At 36.1% G+C, this 20,437-nt stretch overlaps 1 protein-coding gene across 3 annotated transcripts in view; it reads left to right on the top strand.

Moving 5' to 3' along the window:
• The window catches only part of LOC129745579 (beta-glucuronidase), a 92,374-nt gene that overhangs the window by 27,079 nt on the left and 44,858 nt on the right, over positions 1-20,437 (top strand). The window contains exon 1 of one of the 3 annotated variants that reach the window (XM_055738727.1): positions 5,626-6,007. The exons of the other annotated variants lie outside the window; for them this stretch is intronic. Coding sequence (XP_055594702.1) covers positions 5,851-6,007 — 157 coding nt within the window. The 5' untranslated portion in view covers positions 5,626-5,850. Of the gene's footprint in view, positions 1-5,625; positions 6,008-20,437 lie in introns of those variants that run through there. 3 annotated transcript variants of the gene reach the window in all.

Genomic DNA, 20,437 nt, shown 5'->3' with positions numbered 1-20,437 from the left:
AAAAGACTGTAGATCAGCTGCTCAAAAAAAAAAATTACTTTAAGTCCAAGAAAGCAAAAGTTAGAAGATATACGTCGCACAAGAAGATATTTTTTGGAATTTTTTTAGCACATTTTATGAAAATCGGTTGGGGAACAAGAGAGATATATTGGTTTTAGTTGGAAGTGTTAAATTTACACTCCAGGGACTGTAATGGGTAAAAATTTCTGTGACGGATGAAGGTTAACCGACAATGTTGACTGATTTTTGCTGCAAAAATTTTAGATGATCGAGAAAGATTTTTCACTATAGATAGAAGTTGGTTAGTTATACTTCAGGTTATTCATTAAATCTCGTAAATTTTTAGAAAACTATCCTTTTGGTTTCATTGGTTTGGTTCATTTCTTTGCCGATAATTTTGCTACTGTCTACATTTTTAATCAAATTCAATGTACTAACCAGTTTTTAGAAAAGAAAATGCACAATGTAGATTTTAAAGATATGGTTTATTAATTGATCACCCTTAATCCTTTTTACAAATTGCATTCCGAGGCACGGCGAGCCTCCTCGTCTCCCCAGTATGCTCTACGCCAGTGGCTTTCAAAGTGGTCCCTACCGCCCTCTTGGGGGCGCTGAGAGCTTCCAAGGGGGCGGTGAGCTCAATTTTGAAATTTGGTAGGCGTTGGAAGGGCTCAGGGGGGCGGTGAAGTTGTAATTCACATTTTCACAAACCACGAAACAACGTAGATTTGAAATATCAACGAGTAACTTCGATGCAAACAAAAGAAATTCCATCACAGAACTAAACATCAGGTTCAAGACTAAAATATCTATAATTTCAATTTTGATCCAGTATCTCAATAATTTTTTTTTTCTTAACGAAAGATTATTTTTAAATTATCAAAGATTTTGTATACGCCCTACATGTTGATATCGTTTTGTAAGAGTAATTTAAGATGACAATGCATGATAATCTTTTAAATGTATCGTCTCAAAAATATGCTTAGCAGAATGAACCTTCGAAAAAATCTGCGTAAAAAGGCGTTATAGGTGATTTAATGTTAGGTGCTTATTTGTTCATTTTTATTATTATCCATTCAAAAATCAATTGTGATGTATGCCATTGATAGACTTTTAATCTATTCGCTAATCCCACTGTCGGAATTCAGTTATTTGAATCTTATTTGAACTTTAAGGTCCATGAGTGCTGCATAACTTTGAACGGGACTCAAATTCAGATATCAAGAAATAATACTATTTTTTACGTTATTCTACCGGCTTTTCAGTAATCGATAATCCAAATTATTGATGAACATAGAAATTTGATTACCAAATTTTGAGATATGTGATTTGATATTAAAAAGTTTAAGTAATTTTCCAGAAAACTATACATATACAATTAAGAAATTAATTTGCGGCTTTATCGGTGAGGGTTGAAGAGTTGAAATGAAAGACGGATAGAAGATCAGAAGAAAATTCTAAGGTGGTGAAAAGAGCGAAGAGCATTTGAAACAGAAGCTTGACCACATGCTAAATTCTTTGTCCCGCATAAATTAACTGTATTGAAGAAGTAGTACCCAATAGAGTAGGCACTACATTTTTCGATACAGTTAATTATGGATGGTTCGACCGCCATGTGAGTACACATTAGACTGCCCCAAATTTATATGGGATATTCAAAACCTGTGAAATGTTATGCGCTGCAGGCTAAAACTGATCCTAGGCCTAGTACAAGATCTCATGCCAAATTTAGGCCAGATCGGATCACGGGAAGGGGTCGCTCAACAAGCCTGAAGTTTGTATGGGATTTTGAGACATTTTGTTCGGGAGAAACATGGAAAACCAGTTTTTCATCAATAACGTTGGTTCCCGTCGGCCGATTTCTTTCAAAAAGCCTTTTTTTCTTAAAGCCTAAACTATGAAAAATATTTCATCCGAAGACTGCATATCGATTAGAGTTAAGATAAAAAAGTTATTAGGCTTCAAAAATGGGCCAACTTTTTTGAGGATGGTATTCATCACTGTTAATGAGGCGTCAATATGTTCGACCGCCCCGACTTATTAACAGTGATGGATACCATCCTTTAAAAAGTTAGCCCATTTTTGAAGCCTAATTACTCTTTTATCTTAACTCTTATCGATATGCAATCTTCAGATGAAATATTTTTCATAATTAAGGCTTTAAGAAAAACCGTTTTTGAATAAAATCGGCAGACGGGAACGAAAGTTATTGATGAAAAACTGGTTTTTCATGTTTCTCCCGAACAAAATGTCTCAAAATCCCATACAAACTTCAGGCTCGTTGAGCGACCCCTTCCCGTGATGCGATCTGGCCCAAATTTGGCATGAGATCTTGTACTAGGTCTAGGATCAATTTTAGCCTGCAGCGCATAACTTTTTCAAAAGTTGGGTCATTTGGGGCACTCTAGTACACATGTGCCGAACGGACAAAAAATTTAGCATGTGGTTGCTCTGGTAAGTCTTCTATTGTGCGATATCGTTCCATCGATGGCTAGGTAGATTTCTTATTTTCGTTTTGTGCGCATTTCTTAGAATTTTCTTCTGATCTTCTATCCATCTTTCATTTCAACTCTTTAACCTTCATCGATAAAGCCGCAAATTAATTTCAAAAAACAAATTCACGGTGATTTCTCCTCTTAAAATAAAAATAATTCGGCTATAAAAATCAATTACGAAACATCGTTCAAATAATCGAAAATAGTTAGACCAATATTTCTGACCGTTGACCGTATGCGACAACTCAATCCAGTTGGAACTTGCGCACAAAACGAAAATAAGAAATCTACCTAGCCTTCGATGGAACGATATCGCACAATAGAAGACTTAACAGAGCAACCACATGCTAAATTTTTTGTCCGTTCAGCACATGTGCACTAGACTAGTTCACTTTTCGGCTTTTCTCGCAGATCAAAGCCGGACTCATATAGGTTGTTCTTCATGCATTTTCAAGTATTCCTGCCAAATTTGAGATCAATTGATAGAATCTCTGTTCTGCGCAATGAGTTTTTGTGGAAAAAGTCCGTTTTTCTTGAAAGTTTTCTTATGAGAGCTCTAGCAAGCCCCTGTTAATATAAAACGATAATTTACTACCAACTTGTACAGAAATTTTACTTACAAGTTTGCAGTTTAAAATCTGCAGTAAATCAGTAAAAAAATCTTTTTTTATAAATCTTTTCTTATTAAGATAGCCCTGTTTATTACCATTCATTTTATGCTTAAAATGTAATTGTCGCATGAATAGGAGCAAAGTTATTCAAATATTTATGCATCAATTTTTAAATCATAATTGTGTTCCTATTCAAGTTTTACCTCATTCAACCTGAAAAACGTGGCATTAAGAGGACTTGCTTGCAACTTGATCAAAGCGCGCGCTTTTTTAACTCTTGGCCCAGTCATGGGGCACTTGATTAAATAAAATATCTTTGCTTGTGCACAAGTTAGTGTCAAGAAAACTTGAATGGAATATTTTTTTCAAGTCAAAACTCCAGTTTATACTCTGCCTCTCGTTACGATTCAAGACCAAAGACCTCTTCTCTGACGACTTGAGGTCCAGTCTTTCTTTACTCGTAACTCGAGGCTCGCTTGATTACCACGACTCTGTTCGAGACCAGTGCTCTTCTCTTCTCTAACGACTTGAGGTGTTGGCTTCGCTTGGTTTTCTCCTCTTTGACCGTCCTTGTATCGATAGAGATCAGCTCATCCTTGACTCGCGTCCGTCACAGCAGTAGCAGTAGCTTTACGAAACTACTCGGATGATTCCCGGTAGAGACGTCACCATACACCGACTCGAGTGGCTCATCCCATGGCGACGTGAAACCACTCAACCCGAGAGTATTTCGTGGTGTGAATACTCTTCCCCCTATGAGTTCGACTGCGGAGAAGGTCAAGTCTTATCCCCGCAGCTCACGTCGCAGGGAGCGCGTACTCCGATACTACGCTGCGATGGAGATATCCTACAAACACACGCGACGTACCAAGCAGCTCGGCATCCGCAGAAGGCAAAGTCTTATCTTTGTATGGTTTACTGCCAGGTTCGGACGCACACTACTCAGATGCTCCCCGACGAAGGAATCACTCTACACCGGTCGCGGACTGGTGCTTGATGATCCGGATGAATCCATCGCTAACCACGCGCCAAGTATTGGCATTCTCATACATCCTCCGCACGATGTTGTCGACTGTCGTGTCTGGTCCGCAGGCGGCAAGCATGTCAGTGCGTACCCTTTCGAACCTCGGACAGTTAAACACTACGCGCTCTGGTGTCTCAACTGTGTCACCGCAGGTTGGGCAGAATGGCGAGTCCACATGTCCAAACCGATGGTGGTACTGCATGAAGCATCCGTGACCAGTCAAGAACTGCGTCATGCAGAAATCCACCTCTCCATGTTTCCGATCCATCCAAAATCCGACGTTAGGGACCAAGCGACGGGTCCACCGGCCGCGTTCTGAGCTGTCCCAGTGGTGCTGCCAGTTGTACATCTGGTCTGTGCTCGTAGCAGAAGATATGTTCCTCTAACAAGACCGAGATGGGCAAAACCCCCGCCGACACTGCCTGCTCAAGACTGCCTTCCATATTGCCGCTCTGTACCGCAAAATAGGCGAGGTCACGCTCGACAGGACCCTCCTTCTGCTGCAGCGGATCACAGAGTTGTTCGACATGGCCCGCGAGGGAGCTGTCGTCGCCATTGTGCGCTTTTTCGATCGTCGATCATCACCCCCAAGTACTTAATCGCACGCTTGGATTCGATTGCGCACGGTTTGTGCTGATATCAGGTTTGTGATCAGCATCATCTCGGTCTTGGGGTGAGTAAGCTCTTGAAGCGCATCCAACTTTCCACTTGCTCGATCACTACTGTAACGAGAAGCTGGATTCCTCTGTTGATGGGCCCGATTGCCCGGAGAACCACGTCGTCGGCGAATCCCACAAGTCTCACTCCCGTGGGAAGACTCAGTCTCAGCAGTTCGTTGTAGACGATGTTCCACAACACTGGGTCATGTATCGATCCTTGTGGCACTCCTGGATATGGTATGGAACAGAAATGAAGTAAATATGCCAAAAGATCACCAACGGGTTTAAGTTATTGTCTAAAAGTTTGAAACGAATCGGTGAAGTTTTTATTTTAAATTTTCGATACGGGATATCATCAAATCACCGAAACATGACGCAATATTTGAATTTAGGACGTTGAACTTCTTCAACACTAGTGTTTATAACATAGACACAAAAAAAAATTTATATCAACTTTTTTTTTAAAGGTTTTTTTATTTTTTTATTTATTTTCATGAACAATATTCCTCCAATTTTATTCGGTCCATGACAACCGCTTTCCAATTAAGCGTCGTCGCATTCGTCATTTCTATCAACCAAAAACGTTTTCAAAATGACTGGTCCCCTCGCCACAACTCTGGCAGATGATAACGCATTTTTTTATTTTTCCAAAGGCTATTCACACAGCGAGCGGCACTGTCTCTGTATCAGGAAGCCTATGGCCACCTCCTCGACTCGACTAGTATCAGTAGATAAAACGACGACAACATGTGTGCCACCAGTAACGGTGATTTTCAGCTCAACACTGTTCCTCCAGTTTTTAGTAGGTTTAACCGTTGCGTTCAAGTAAAATCAATTCGGCTCGATTGTCGTCCGGGTTTCCGCGAAAAGTCCGTGTTAGTGGAACTTTCTTCTGTTATTCTGAATAACGATGTCCCAGTAGCTTCGTGTCTATTGGTTGAAACAACTGACAGATTCCTCGTGGTTGCGAAAAGTAATCCGATCATGACGATAGTCATCGGTTTGAGTAGTTGATAGTGACTCTTTCTTCTTGAATCGCTATTGAGTTCAAACAACCTTCGATGGGAGCGGGCAGACATTTCAGGGAGACCAGTCCTTTGATCCAGGCAAGGCATAAGCAGCAGAGAAATTCTGAGCGGCTGCAGCAGAGAAATTTCGAGCGGCTGCAGCAAATCCAACGAGATCACAACATGCGCCTCGTAGTGTCCCTGTTTATCGGTAGGCTTGACTTGTTGATACCTAACCATAACTGAGATCAATTGCTCTGCGAATGTACGTTCTCAGAACTAAATCGTGCACCCGCCCGGTCGTTTGTTGTTGAATGGTGGGGGAGAGCGAATTTCATACAGGTGAACGTTTCCCTGAGCTCATTCAGGGACAAGGTGAAACACGTGGTGTCACTGAATATAATTGCACCCTTCTCTGATCGAACGATGCATTACCCTTTCTAAGCCGACCAAAGTGATTCGAAGCAGATTATTGCCATTTAATCATTCCAAAGTTATCGATAGGAGCAGGTATTCCCAGCCAGACGGAGACTCTTCAATTTAAGCAGTTTTTCTACCCGGTTAATGGAGCTTTACGAGTTGGTGTGATTGGTTGGTGAATTTAACAGGTTATCGATCTGTCACTTCTCTAATGGGCCAATCACAACGAAATGTTTTATTTTTTCTATTCTTATTAAATTGCGACGGATTGCATTTGTCTGATGCTTTTCTGTCACACAAACCTTACACCGATGCTTGAATAATTTATCTTTATTTTGAAAGGTTAGCTTTGTTGATAAACATCAGTAATTTGTGATGAATTTAGGATAATAGCGGTGTACCAATCAATAAATTTTCTAGATGTGTTTATTTCTATTTGAAAATAATAAGCTGATTTAAAATTGAAAATCTTTTTTCATTATGTATTTACACACTTAAAATTTATTTTAGCACACATGCTAAGATAATTTAACAAGTTTTGATTGAAACGAGGAAACTAAAATTATTTATCAATGGTGAAAGTGATGTTTCTCTAGCTTAAACAATAAATTCCTAGCTTATTGTTGAAGAAATTATAGACCACAAGTTAAACGTAGAATCATGTTCTGAAACCTGCTTCCGATTCAAATCCTGATCCCAAAATTAATCCTGCCTTTGATCCGAAATTCGATCAACATCCTGATTCTTTTTTCTGATTCTGATCTCGATCCTGATCCCGATTCTGATTCCTAGATCCTAGCTGTTGATTCTAGATCCAAGTCTTGGATTCTGATGCTGGATCCTGATCCTAAACTCTGAAGTTGGACTCTGATCCTGATTGGCAGTTAAGATTCTCATGCCGAATCCTTGATCATGATATTGATACTGAATTATGATCTGATCCTTAATCATTATTCCGGATACTGATCCTGATCTTGGATAGTGAACTTGGATTGTGATTCCTGAGCCTGAATTATTATTCTAAATCTTGATTCCTGGATTCTGAAGCTAGATCACGATCCTGGATTTTGTTCCCCGATTTCGGATTATTTATGATTTCGAACTCTCAAGCCTAAATCCTGATCCTGATGATGAATTCTATACCTTAAATCTTGATCATGGACCACGATCTAAATCCTGGGCAAATCCCAGGAAACGTCGTGGTTGTGGTGAAGAAATGTCATGTCGTAGAAAAATTTCTCGACCATAAACTATTTCTTAACTCACATTTATTGTGCACTGCAACAAAACAACTTAAAATACTTTTAATAACTTTGAATAACTTTGAAGTTTCAATACGTTACTTTCATAGCGTTAATTAATCAAAGGATTTAGTGTTTTCTACACCCATAGAAGAGGTTGCAAAAATCCAATGCCTATTTAGCATATCTCTGTGCCGATAATGCGCTGAAATGTGCACTGTGCCGAAGACGGTATGTTTGAAAAACCGTAACTGGCATAAGGACTCGGCTCCCAACCAAAATAATGACCACTACATTCAAGCAAAACAAGAAAAACATTTTATGGGATTTCTTTCCTATTGGATAATTCATCCCAGAAACAAGAAAATAAAAATTTAAATTACAGCGCCGTAGTGAGAATCGAACTCAAGTTATCAAATCTATCGTCATGCCAGTCCGACACTTTAACCAGTGTACTATTCGAACTTCATGCAGGATGAGGGATATTTGTCATAGGCTTTATGTCACCGATCAATCACAAAAAAAACGCACAACGGCGGCTTCCCGGCGTTTGGTCTCCTTTCAATTCATTCCTTTGTCTCGTGAAGGAAACGGGAAAGGGAACGGGAGTGAAGGAACGGGAAACCCATTGAATGAGAACTGTGCTTTGCTTACTGCCTGCTATTACATACACACGCTACATATACACAGCTGCCAAAGCCGGGCAGCTTGGCCAGTGGAAGAAATATTTCTGTTGTTGCTTTTGCTACACATGCGCAGCTTAGCCAGATGTTGTTTGCCGGGGATTGAATTGAAGCAATGTTGTTGTTGTTGCTTTTACTACATACACACACACAGCTCTACCGTGGTTGTTTGCCGGCGCGGCGGATTCAATTGAGGGAATATTTTTGTTGTTGCTTTTGCTACATTCACACGCACAGTGCTCGGTTCGCTGGCTGCCTGGTGTTGGCCGGTATTTATTTCTATCCTTCTTCGTCTTGTGATGCGATATGGAGGGACGTGAATTCGTTTTTATTTTGTTTCTTTCAGACATACGCAATTCGGTTAACTTGGGAGGTTAATGCCGGTGGGAGCAAATCGAATCAGCACCGGTCGCGTTATCTTCTTGTACCAATGATGCCTTGTACCAATGATGCCGTCATTGGCACAGAGGCTGAATTGTGGGTGTACTGTTGTACATTTTTTACGAATTTCTTGTAAAAAATAACTTTAAATCTGGATAAAGAAATGAGTGAAAAGATTCATAACATTCTCATTGCTGCTACTTTATAGTTGTGATGTGAATTCATACGTTTATATCAGACACTTCTCGAAAACTAAATAAGATTCACGCTCAACATCGATCTCAAACTGGTATAATTATACACTAGTCCAGAACCGATGATGTTCAAATCTTCATCAGGAGCTTTTTCTTCAAAACAACACGTTACTCTTAATCGATACTTTAAAAGATGAGCAGAAATGTAACAAATACATTTAAAGTTATGGAGTAATTTTGAAAAGCCCGACTAAAATATTGAATTAATTTGATATGCATTCAATAATTCATTCATAAAGTCCTAATTCACCTCTAGGTCAACTAATATTGAACTTAACCGAAAAGCAATTTTATCAAAGATTTTTTTAAACAAAAGTTTTTTTAAATAAATTGAACTAGGTATGACATTTTTTTACGTTGCTCTAATAAAATTCGAGTTTCTTCACAAAATGGAAATTGTGCGGCTACCATTTTATTTGGTTTATTATTTATTTATTAAGTCAAACTATGTAGACTACAATACTTAAAACTACTTAAAACTAATGTAAGCTATTTTGTTGTTCTATGAAGTTGTTTTTGAATGCCTTTTTTAATTGTGTTTTGTTCATCGCTACGTCTATAATTTCACTTTGTAAATTGTATTTGTACATCATTTGATTAATAGGTTGATGTTTTGCATAGTCTTCGTCGTAAAGTTTAATGTAGAACAAATGTTTATTTCTTAATGGAGGGGAGGGTGCGTAAAAATTTAGTTTTGAAAGTAATTCAGGACTGTCTATTCTTTGTGTAACAACATCATTTACAAATGCAATTTGGGAAAATTCTCTGCGTTTACTGAGAGGTTCTATATCAATAAGCTTACAACGAGATTCATACGATGGCAGAGGAAAAGTGGTCCAATTGATTTTACGTAGCGCATAAAACAAAAATTGTTTTTGAACTGATTCGAGACGTTGCTCGTGAATATTTGAATAAGGATTCCATATGATGCTACAATACTCCAATATCGAACGAACATAGGATATATAAAGTGATTTTATGGTGTATGGGTCTTGAAAGTGTTTGCTGAAACGTTTTACAAATCCTAGCATGCAATTTGCTTTATTGATGATATTGTTCTGATGTTCTACAAACGTGAATTTTGAATCCAGTATGACGCCGAAGTCCCCTAACAATTTTGCATTTTTGTACTGGTTGATTGCCTAATTTTGTTTCAATGATGGGGTAACTTTGCTTTCTGCTAAATGATATAGAGTTGCATTTTTTAACATTCAATTGAAGTAAACTTTTGTTGCACCATTCAAAGAAAACATTGATTTCGTTTTGAAATGTTTCAACATCTTCGGTTGTTTTTATTTTCAGAAATAGTTTAATATCGTCGGCGTATATTAGGTATTCAATCCGTTTCAGAATAAAGGAAATGTCGTTGACGAACAGTATGAAAAGGAGAGGTCCTAAATGAGACCCCTGAGGCACACTAGAGGTCACAGCTACAGATTTGGATAATTCGTTTTGGAAACGAACGATTTGCGTTCGATCAGTTAAATATGATTGTAACCAGGAGAGAAGATTTGGATGAAAGCCAATTTTTTTTAGTTTGAAGATTAAAAGGGGTATGTCAATGCGATCAAAGGCTTTGCTAAAGTCGGTATAAATAGCCTCAACATGAAAGCCTTTGCTCATAGAATCGATAACGTATGTAACGAATTCGAGAAGATTTGAAGCGTCCCTTGAAGAAACCATGTTGTTTACTCGTTGTAATATTTTTTACTTGTTGATAAATTTTTTCATTTATTATTGATTCAAAGAGTTTTGAGATGCAAGACAAAATATTGATAAACGAAAATACCAAGTTCTTGTGTACATTCTTTTCTTTAAAAAAAATGTTAAAAATTACAGATTATAAGTTATTGAGCTATGGAATTACGTTTGATATTTCGGAATCATAAACATTAAGAATTTACCTCAAGAATCGGAATTTAAAAGAAAATTTAACCTAACAATAATTTTCAAAATTTAAATAGGATTTCAAATTGAAAAATCAAATGAAAACATGCATTTTGATGTTGAACTGAAAATTCAGTCTCAGAATTCAGATAAATTTACCCGAATATAGATAAATAGATTCAGAAGTTGGCATCTAGAACTCAGGCTTCAAAAGCGCATTTCGAAAGAATAGTTTTAAAGGTTATCCATCAAAAATCTTCATTCATTATTTTTAATATGAGAACAGAAATAAAATTTCAGATTGCTGCTAAGTAATAAGATTTAGCGGAATTTGTTTTAAGAACTGCATAAGAAAATATAATATCACAGCAGTATCATCAAATTTGATTACTTATTCCGAAGACAAGCGTCATAAGTTAAAATTAACATTCTAGTTATGAATCCAAACTTGAAATAAAGTTGATTTATGGATCGATTATTCAACCCGAAATTCGCCATTCATGATTGTATTTCGAATTTCAGAGTTCATAACAGCAATATGGCACATCATATCGAAACTATACTTCATCTCATGCACATAATAAAAATAAAGGATTTTTCCCTCATAATAAGCGAAGTTTGTGTGAAAGTCTGAAAATGGAGTAGAAATTTTCGGCTAAGGTTACACAGCAAAAATTATTTCCTGTAAAATTACGCAAATGTCCTGTAACAAAAAGGAGCAGGACATTAACTGTAATTTTACAGGTCGAAAAACAAATTACGTGACATTTAATTTTCAGTATACAACTTTTTTACAGGAAATTTGCTGCAACAATAAATGAATTTTCGTTAATTTTCAAGGAAAACAATTGAAAATTACAGGTTTTGTTAATAACAGGTTGATTTATTTTAAAGGTTGCAGTTTCAGTGACACGTAATAGTCAAAAAAAATTTCTGTGTAAGTCCTCTCACGTTTTTATGTTCAACATTCATAAAAATATATTTTTCTATTGTCAAAAAAACCGATGAACATATTCATTTGGATCCTGGATCCTGATCCTGAATAGAGTGTCCTACCCGGGATTTCGAGGCCGGGAATTCCTGGGAATTAAAAAAAAATAGAAATCCCGAATCCCGGGAAACGCTTAAATATCCCGGAAATTCCCGAAGCCAATAAAATGTGCTTATGTTGCGATAATTTACACGATCTAAATTGTGAAAATGGATCAAATTGAGCAAGAAAAATGATAGTTTTTTTGAACTGTTACATTAAATTTGATTTAAAAAAATATGTGAAAAACGACAAAGAATATATAATATTAAACAAAGAAATGAAATATTTTGAAACGAAAGGATAGTTTTCTAAAAATTTAAGAGATTTGATGAATAACCTGAACAGTTCAAAATTGGCTATCGTTGGGTGCGGTCGTGATTTCTCGGTGCTGCGCGATGTGAAGTGTTAATATAGTTTGGGTTCTCGGTCTTGTGTAACATTACGGCGTTAGATTGAAAGTAGAACTGTAAATGTAGAAATTATCCCATTTCAAAGCATGTTTTTCAATTAAATTGTAAATTAGTCCCCAAAACAAAAACATTTTTTCCAAAAACGCTTCCGAAAATGGGCTTGTTGAAATTCGTGCAGTTTTCGGCTATCAATTTTAAGAAGAAAAGTTTGTAGCCAGTGAGAACCAGTGAGAAATTTGAAGGTGTTCAAAATGAGAAGCAAATTGTGGTTGACACTAAGAAATAGTTGCTTCAGTAAATTCAATTAATTTTAAAGCAGGGGTGAGCAACCTTTTGAAGCAACGGGCCACTTTTATTTTTAAATTCTTCCGGCGGGCCGCATTAAAAATGAAATTTATGTAATAATAGTTTGCAGAGCTGGACGTAATTTTTGAAACGAATTTTGTTTTTACCAAAACAAAACTGGAAAAAGATTAAATAAAACTAGTTCATATTCTTGCGAAAACCTTTTTTTTTATAAAAGCTGATTAAACCAGCCGAAATAGAATAGGTTCTTTCACTAAATCTTGATCATTTTTCATAATTTAAATGTTTTAATAGATGTGGAATATTCAGCGAATTTTTTTTAACATAAAGGAACCATCATTCGCCTTTCTTTTATTTATTAGAAACAAAAATTTTTAAAAGTCTATATATGCTTCGTAAAAGGATTTTAACCGTTCTGAGAAAAACTTTTTATCATTTGTTTGAACCAATGCGATGGTATTTTTCGTCATCACTTCCATTTAAAAGTTTCATGGAGCTTAATTGTAGCGATTATTCTCTGTGCCATTTTTCGAAAAGTATTTCACAATTTATTTAAATTTTTTCGTGAAGCCTTCTTTTTTTTCCTCTAAACAACTTTTTTTTTTTTAATTTAAAGTTTCGTATGAAATCATTGCAATGAGATGGTGAGCATGGTTTCAAAGTCATGAAATTTCACAGATTTTCAACCAGATTTGCAATGTTACATTTTACACTTTTGATTCTAGAATTTTTTTACAGATTTCATAAATAGATACCTCTGGGATAGGATTTCAAAGGCTGAATCAAGGAAACCTTATGACTTTGGTAATGTGGATTTCTAATTTTTACGAAATAAGACTCAATATTTGGCATGATTACTCCATGAAATTTCTGAAAATAACATAACACGAGACAGCGAAAACCATATTTTTCCTATGTGCAAGGAATCTCAGAACTGATTTTGACTAATTCGGAGCGGTGATTCCAAATATTCAATTTTTTATCAGCTCTAGTTTTAGAGATAACTTTAAAAAATAGGTACAAAATTAGTTATTCAATTTATGTACTTTTTGACAAAACTGTAAAACACAAATATTGACTCAATAATCAACTTTCCCAAAGACCGCGAGTAATTTTGAATTCTGAGAAAAAATTTATGGAAGTTTTCATTTTGTTATTTTTTCCAAACATGCAAAAAAAGAGAATTTCGACGAAAATTTTAAAAAAATCAACTGATTTGTATCTTTGATATTTCTGAAATAGTGAGTCAAATCATTTTGCGGTCTTCAACAAAGTTGTTGAATGATCTTCAATTCGTGATATCCAATATTCGATGGCTTTCTTTAAAGATTTCAGAAGAAGTTGTAGTCTTTTTTTTGGAATTTCTTTAAATTGTAGAAATAAAATTTTTGTAAGCGTTGTATATCTGATACAAGAATATCTGGGCAATATCTGAGTCCTTGATTGAATGGAGGGTAGTTAATTATTGAAAATCAGCTTTTGATTTTATTTAGTTTATTGGATCAGTTATGAAAGATCGATTTCATCTAAAACAGATCAATTTAAAAGTTTACACACGCAAGTGACAGACAAAATCTGATGAATGTTTTGAATTCAGGACGCCAAAATCTTACAAAATCACTTTAACTTTGCTTGAAATGAAAAATAAAGACTTTACTTACTCCTTTATTACGTTTTTCCAATAAATAAAATTGATTCTATGCCTTCAGAAGGACTCAATAAAAAGCCTAAATCCTACAAAAAAAAAACAATCTGGATGATTATGACACAAATGCAACTGCAAACAAGTGACGTGCATATCTGATCAAGTTTTTAATATGTATATAATAGTTTTGGTTTAACAATCGTAGAAAAAAATCGAGAAATAAATTTTATTTGGGATAAGCTTCGCGGGCCGCACAAGCATGTCTCGAGGGCCGCATGCGGACCGCGGGCCGCGGGTTGCTCATCCCTGTTTTAAAGCATGTTCTCGAAAAGTTAAAAAAGCCTACAAGCAGCAGTGAATGTGTTGATGATGGCGTGTGATGTGGACAAATCCATTCCTCCGTTTCGTGCGGTTACCATGGCGGCGACTGTTGAGGGTTGGCTTGCTGCGATCAAATTAGTTTGTCGCTTTCCCATTCGTGTGGTAGTTGAAAGCATCTTAGATGGAACTGCCTAAACAAAATTCCTTCATGCAGTTATGTTAGTTTCATATTCTCTAAATGGATGCCCATAGGGAAAAATGCGGTGTATGTGTTGTGCGGTTTCATTCTGGAAAAGTATGCAGGAAGTAGGACAGAGTTGGTTTTTTGTGTCGTGAAAATTTAATGAAAAATGTAAATAAAAATGAAATATGTAGAGGGGAAGATTAGTGGAAAAGCGCTACGAAAAGTTTTAGGTCTTCTAGGGCGCGTTTATCCATGATGCATGAGATTGAAAAGTGTAATTTTCGTTCGATCATGGGGGGCAAAGGTCACAGCGGGGAAGGTGGGAATAGAAGTGTATGCGGCAGGAAAGGGGGAGATTGTGCGGTGGGCGCTATTTGGAATAAAATGATTGATACAGTGGTGGGGTAAGAGCAGAATGAAGAAAAAAAACAAGGAATGTGAAATTAATATAGCAGGAACAATCCTGATTAGTGTGGTGCGAGTCTAACCAAGGATGCTTGGCGTATTATTCTGGGATCCTGAGGTCGGTTGTAAGTAATGGGTTCGATTCCTGTTATCAGCCGACGGGTAAGATGTATTTTTTCCGTACGTGTTTAAATTATAATGATCAATCAGCTGCCAGCTGGCTAGGTATATACACGGATGCCGGAATACCTGTAGTAGATGTATAACATTGAAAATGTTTCACATTTTTAACTGGCTGTGTACCTGATTGATTCATTTCCTCAAAATATACTCACATAAACACGTTAAACATTCATTTCATAACAGCTTACACGAAGCCATGGTTTCGGGTATAATGTTCACTGCACTGGAGATGAGTCGATCAAATTGTATTATCTAAAGAATGCATGTGAACACATACTTTGATCAAACTGCGGTGAATCCGTGCACCCATGGTGGATTATCATACATCATACATCATACAGATTTGATTAATAACCTGAAGTCTAGCTAATCAACTTCTATCGATAGTGAAAAATCTTCCTCAATTATTTCAAATTTTTGCTGCAAGAATCAGTCAAATTTGATTGGATATAGTAATTAGTTTTTAGGTCTTGGGTTTAAAACTGCTGATTTAATTTTTGAGGCATTAAAAAAGTTTGAAATGTTTTGCAATAATACTAAAACCTAAAAATTTAAAAACTCCATATAGATAAGGTTTCGTATGCAGTAGAGTGTTAAAATATTAATTTTAAATTTTCCCGGGATCCCGAGAATTCCCGGGAAAAGGAATGTTAGATATCCCGATTCCCGGGAACGCTAAAATGACCGAAAAATGGACAACTCTAATCCTGAATAAGGATTCTGAATTATTGCTGGCAATCATGTGTGGTTTTATGGTCTATCAATACGTTAACAACGGTACAACTCTTAATTTCTGGTAACCCCTAATAAATGTTTACAAAATCTTAAAAATATAAGGCAAATTAGTTTACCTGAACAGTTCAAGAGCCTTAAGTTTCCCACAATATCAAATTTTCTGATCATTATGTGGTGCTATAAGAAGTGTTGCTATAATCTTTTTTCTGCTGTTAGAGACATGGTAACTTTTTTCTCTCTAGTCTAATTGCTTTGTGATCTTGAACAAAGTTGTCGCCAGAGTTTTTTCCAATTAGTTTAATATACAGTAGTGTTCAAAAAAGAACGACATCACGCAAAGCTGCGAACATACTTCCAAAAGTGACAGTCTGCCAATTTTCCGCAGTTGGTTTTTCTGTGATAAAACTATCACACGAGCAAGTTGACCAAAGAAACTCATCGTTAATTGAAATTTAATCATTTTGCTTGCAGTACGAGAGAGTAAAGGAGAGAGATAGACAGACAGATAGATAGAGAGAGAAAAAAAGAGAGACATATGGAAAAATGATAAATAGGTAGAGAGAGATATATATAGAGAAAGAGATAGATTTATAGAGAGATAGGTAGATAGAGAGAGATACAGAGAGATAAATATAGAGATGAAGAGATAAATAAATTGAGAGATAGATAGAGAAATTGATAGAGAGATAGATAGAGGGATAGATAGACAGATAGATAGAGAGATAGATAGAGAGGTTTATATAGAGATAGACTGAGAAAAATATCGATAGAGAGAGATAGATAGAGAGAGATAGATAGAGAGAGATAGATAGAGAGAGATAGATAGAGAGAGATAGATAGAGAGAGATAGATAGAGAGAGATAGATAGAGAGAGATATATAGAGAGAGATAGATAGAGAGAGATAGATAGAGAGAGATAGATAGAGAGATAGATAGAGAGAGAGATAGATAAAGAGAGATAGATAGAGAGAGATAGATAGAGAGAGAGATAAATAGAGAGAGATAGATAGAGAGAGATAAATAGAGAGAGAAATAAATAGAGATAGATAGAGAAAGATAGATAGATGGAGAGAGACAGATAGAAAGAGAGAGATAGGTAGAGAGAGATAGGTAGAGAGAAATGGAGAGATAAAGTTAGATAGATAAAGAGAGATAAATAGAGGATCTATTTTGATTGCACTTGGCAAGGTAAAAAAGCGGAAAATTTCCTTTAGAGAATTAATAAATTAGCACAAAAACCATAAGCAGGCTCGGTTCCACAGAAGAAACAAAAATGATGTTGATTTTTCAGTACAAAATATTCTATTTTCCCATACAAACCTTCAAATTCACTCATGTAAACGTTATTTAAAAATCATGGACGAGTTTTGAATCAAAAAGAAGCTTTTTACGCCCCAGGGTTTGGAAATTCACAAATGACCCAAATCGACTCAATCTAATGTACAGTTTCCCCACAAAAGGGCACAAATTGGCTTAATGGATTCTTTCAGTTTCAAAATTTAGCCCTCGAATCTAAAAACCTAAAGCTGATATGAACCATTTGAATTGAGCGTTTCCAAATAAAACAAAAGGATGTCTTAAATTCCTGTAGCCTCGAAAAAAATAAAATTTTGTAGACCTGTTGAACATTAAAATAATTTAGGATTTCACTGTTTACCCGCGTGCGATAAGCTAATGCGTTAAAAGTAACTTCGTTCATCATTTGGAAGAGACGTTTCAGCTTATTTATATCTACAAGTTTAAATAAAGTTGTAGAATTTTTAACCTGAACTCATAAGTTAAAGTTGTATTTAGATTGCAAATGAAGTTAAACAACGATGTATACAAAGTGGAAATGGAGTGGAAATGGACTTGACTGGTCAAAAATCGGTATCTATTAACTTTACAGAAACTACACCCATAGAAGTGGTTGCAAAAATCCAATGCCTATTTAGCAAATCTTTGTGCCTAAAATGCGCTGAAAAATGTACTGCGCCAAAAATGGTATAATTGGAAAAGCACTACTGGCGCAAAGACTCGAGCTCCCCAGCTAAATGTTGCATGAGAATCGAACTCACTGCAACATCTCATCTCGGCTTGCCAGTCCGATTTCTTACCCAGTGGACCATCTGAGTCGGTTAGCAAACTAGAAACTGTTTGCTATTGCCTTCTGGTTCATATACACACGCACAGGTCATCTTGGCTGGTGTTTTTTTGCCGTCGGTTAGAAACAAAGAACTTTTTTTCTAATGTTGGTTTACATAAACACACAGCGCTCGGTACATCATTCGACAATCTCCTTGCTGGCTGATTGTTTCCATCCTGCTTTGTCTTGTTATAGGATATGGGATATGTTTTATTAGGTTTCTTTCAGATATATGCAATGCAGTTGCGCTAGGAGGACAATGCCAGTTATAAGAAAGCTTGTTAATGCCGGTCCGGCATAGAATCTTATACCTATAATTCCGCCTCCAAGAAAGTTCATTATTGGATTAGAATCTTATTTGTGGGTGTAGAGAAATTTCCTTCTACTTTTTTGTGATTGAGAACGGACAAAGTTTTGATGTAAAAGTTGCGTTAAGGTAAACAATAGATATTTTCCAATTTTGATTCCTCTTAGCTCGCACTCATCCTATTGATCTGATTAACGATGCCTTAAATTCGTGAACGCGTTTTGAGAACGCTGTTCGTAAACAACTTTTTCCAAACATACTCCCCCTAACCTTACCCACTCTTTCCTGAATGATTTCTTTTTTTTTTCAGTGTCAAAACTATCACTGATCACTGTTTTGAATCCATGAATCGTTTGCATTGTTCAAAAGTAATTCTTAGACTGGGAAGTTAAATATAAACTAATGAGTGTCAACACAATATGTTCTTCATTCGTCATTCCTAAAGCAATCATAAACCGAAAATACTATTTCACACCACATCTAACCGTGAAGCACCCTATCGAATTCGTAATGCTGGCGGCGATAATCATAAGTTTTCCCTCGGTTAGTTGCTTATTCCTCAAATTAGCTTCCAGTCAGTAGGAAAGCATACAGAGACGGAGACCAACAAAAAAAAGCTACTGTCACTGTTTGCTCAATCAATTCAACCCCAATTTACACCATTCTGGTTCGGTTTCTCCAAAAATATGTACACCGATTGTAGAATTAACTCATAGTTGATTCGGGGCTGTTTGAATAATGTGAGTGTGTACGTAGTTGAATTTGGCGCGATAATCACATAAACAATTCATCCGGGTTCATGTTTGCGACTCCCGACGAGTGTTGTTAAATAATTTTCGGTTTAAGGGACGCTTTTTACAGAAAAAATGGAAACCATTTGAAATTCTTCATTCACATTAGCGAGAAAAAAAATAAGTGTAAATTAAAAATTTAAAAAAATCTCTTTTGGTCGGGTCGAAACAAAAACTTATTTTTACTTTTTCAACGGTCAGTAGAGAATTTAAATAGAGAAGCCTACCAGTTTATCGCACGTACGCAATACTGGCATATCAATTTCATGCGTAAAGTTGCCAAGGTTCATCGATAAATAACTTAACTTTACTAAGCTTTTCAACACTTGTTCGCAAAGCAAACTTCTCAAGAAACACTACCAAAGTGCCCTTCCTGCCAAAAGAGAGATAATACTTGCTTTAAGTGGCGGAAACAGGCACACGTGTGACAAAACAAAACATCATCCGACCAAACGGTGTGTAGTGGTCGATTTTGAAATACTACTTGGCACTTGTACGTCGGCTGTCAGTCAGTAGGATTATTATTTGTTTGTTGGGTGTTGAGCTTTTGGGGTTTCTTTTTTTCCTTGCTCGGATCCCCTGGACAGCAATAAGAGGAAAGTGATGATCGATGTTCAACAAAAAGGACGATTTTTTGGGGTTTTTTGCTTTAAGTTGAAATTTAAAGGTTTTTTTTGTATTGTGAAATGATTTTAATATATTTAAACATATTTATATTTTCAAGTTTAAAAATTAGAGAACATCGAATGGAAAATTGACTACTTATTCAAAATTTAAATTTTAAAGTAGGTATGTAGGTTAATGTAAAATGAAAAACAGACTTTTTAATGTTTGTTTATCTTCTTTAATTATCGATGTTCGTCTCTTTGTTCTTATTGAACACAAACTATTCCTTTCAAAAGGAATTAGTCCTAGTTTAAAAAAACATAATTTTTCAAATTCAATTTGGGTGTTCCAAGACACTTTTAATAATTTAACACCCCTTAATAATTTAACCCGGCATTCTAAATCGAATAGAGATTTTTTCTTCTATTGCCCAATCATTTGTTATTTTTTTAAATCAAACGACAATTGAGTTAACTCAAAATCAAAGTTATTTTATCTCATGCAGCTGGATTTACTTTAGATTTTCCCTAGATGTTTATCTGTCAATCAGACACTTTTACCACTTAAAATGACTCATTTAGATGTATAGTGTCACGATTTTTCCACTCTATAATAGTTTACCGGACACTTTACAGCTGTCGGTTGGTTTTTTCATAAGAGCAACTGTAGGTATTTCTGATCTGAATGGCCGGGTTAGGTAAAGTTTCGACCAAACCATCCGTAC

This window comes from Uranotaenia lowii, chromosome 2 (genome assembly GCF_029784155.1).
Source record: "Uranotaenia lowii strain MFRU-FL chromosome 2, ASM2978415v1, whole genome shotgun sequence".
NCBI lineage: Eukaryota > Metazoa > Arthropoda > Insecta > Diptera > Culicidae > Uranotaenia > Uranotaenia lowii.
This window is presented reverse-complemented; position numbering and strand designations above follow the sequence as displayed.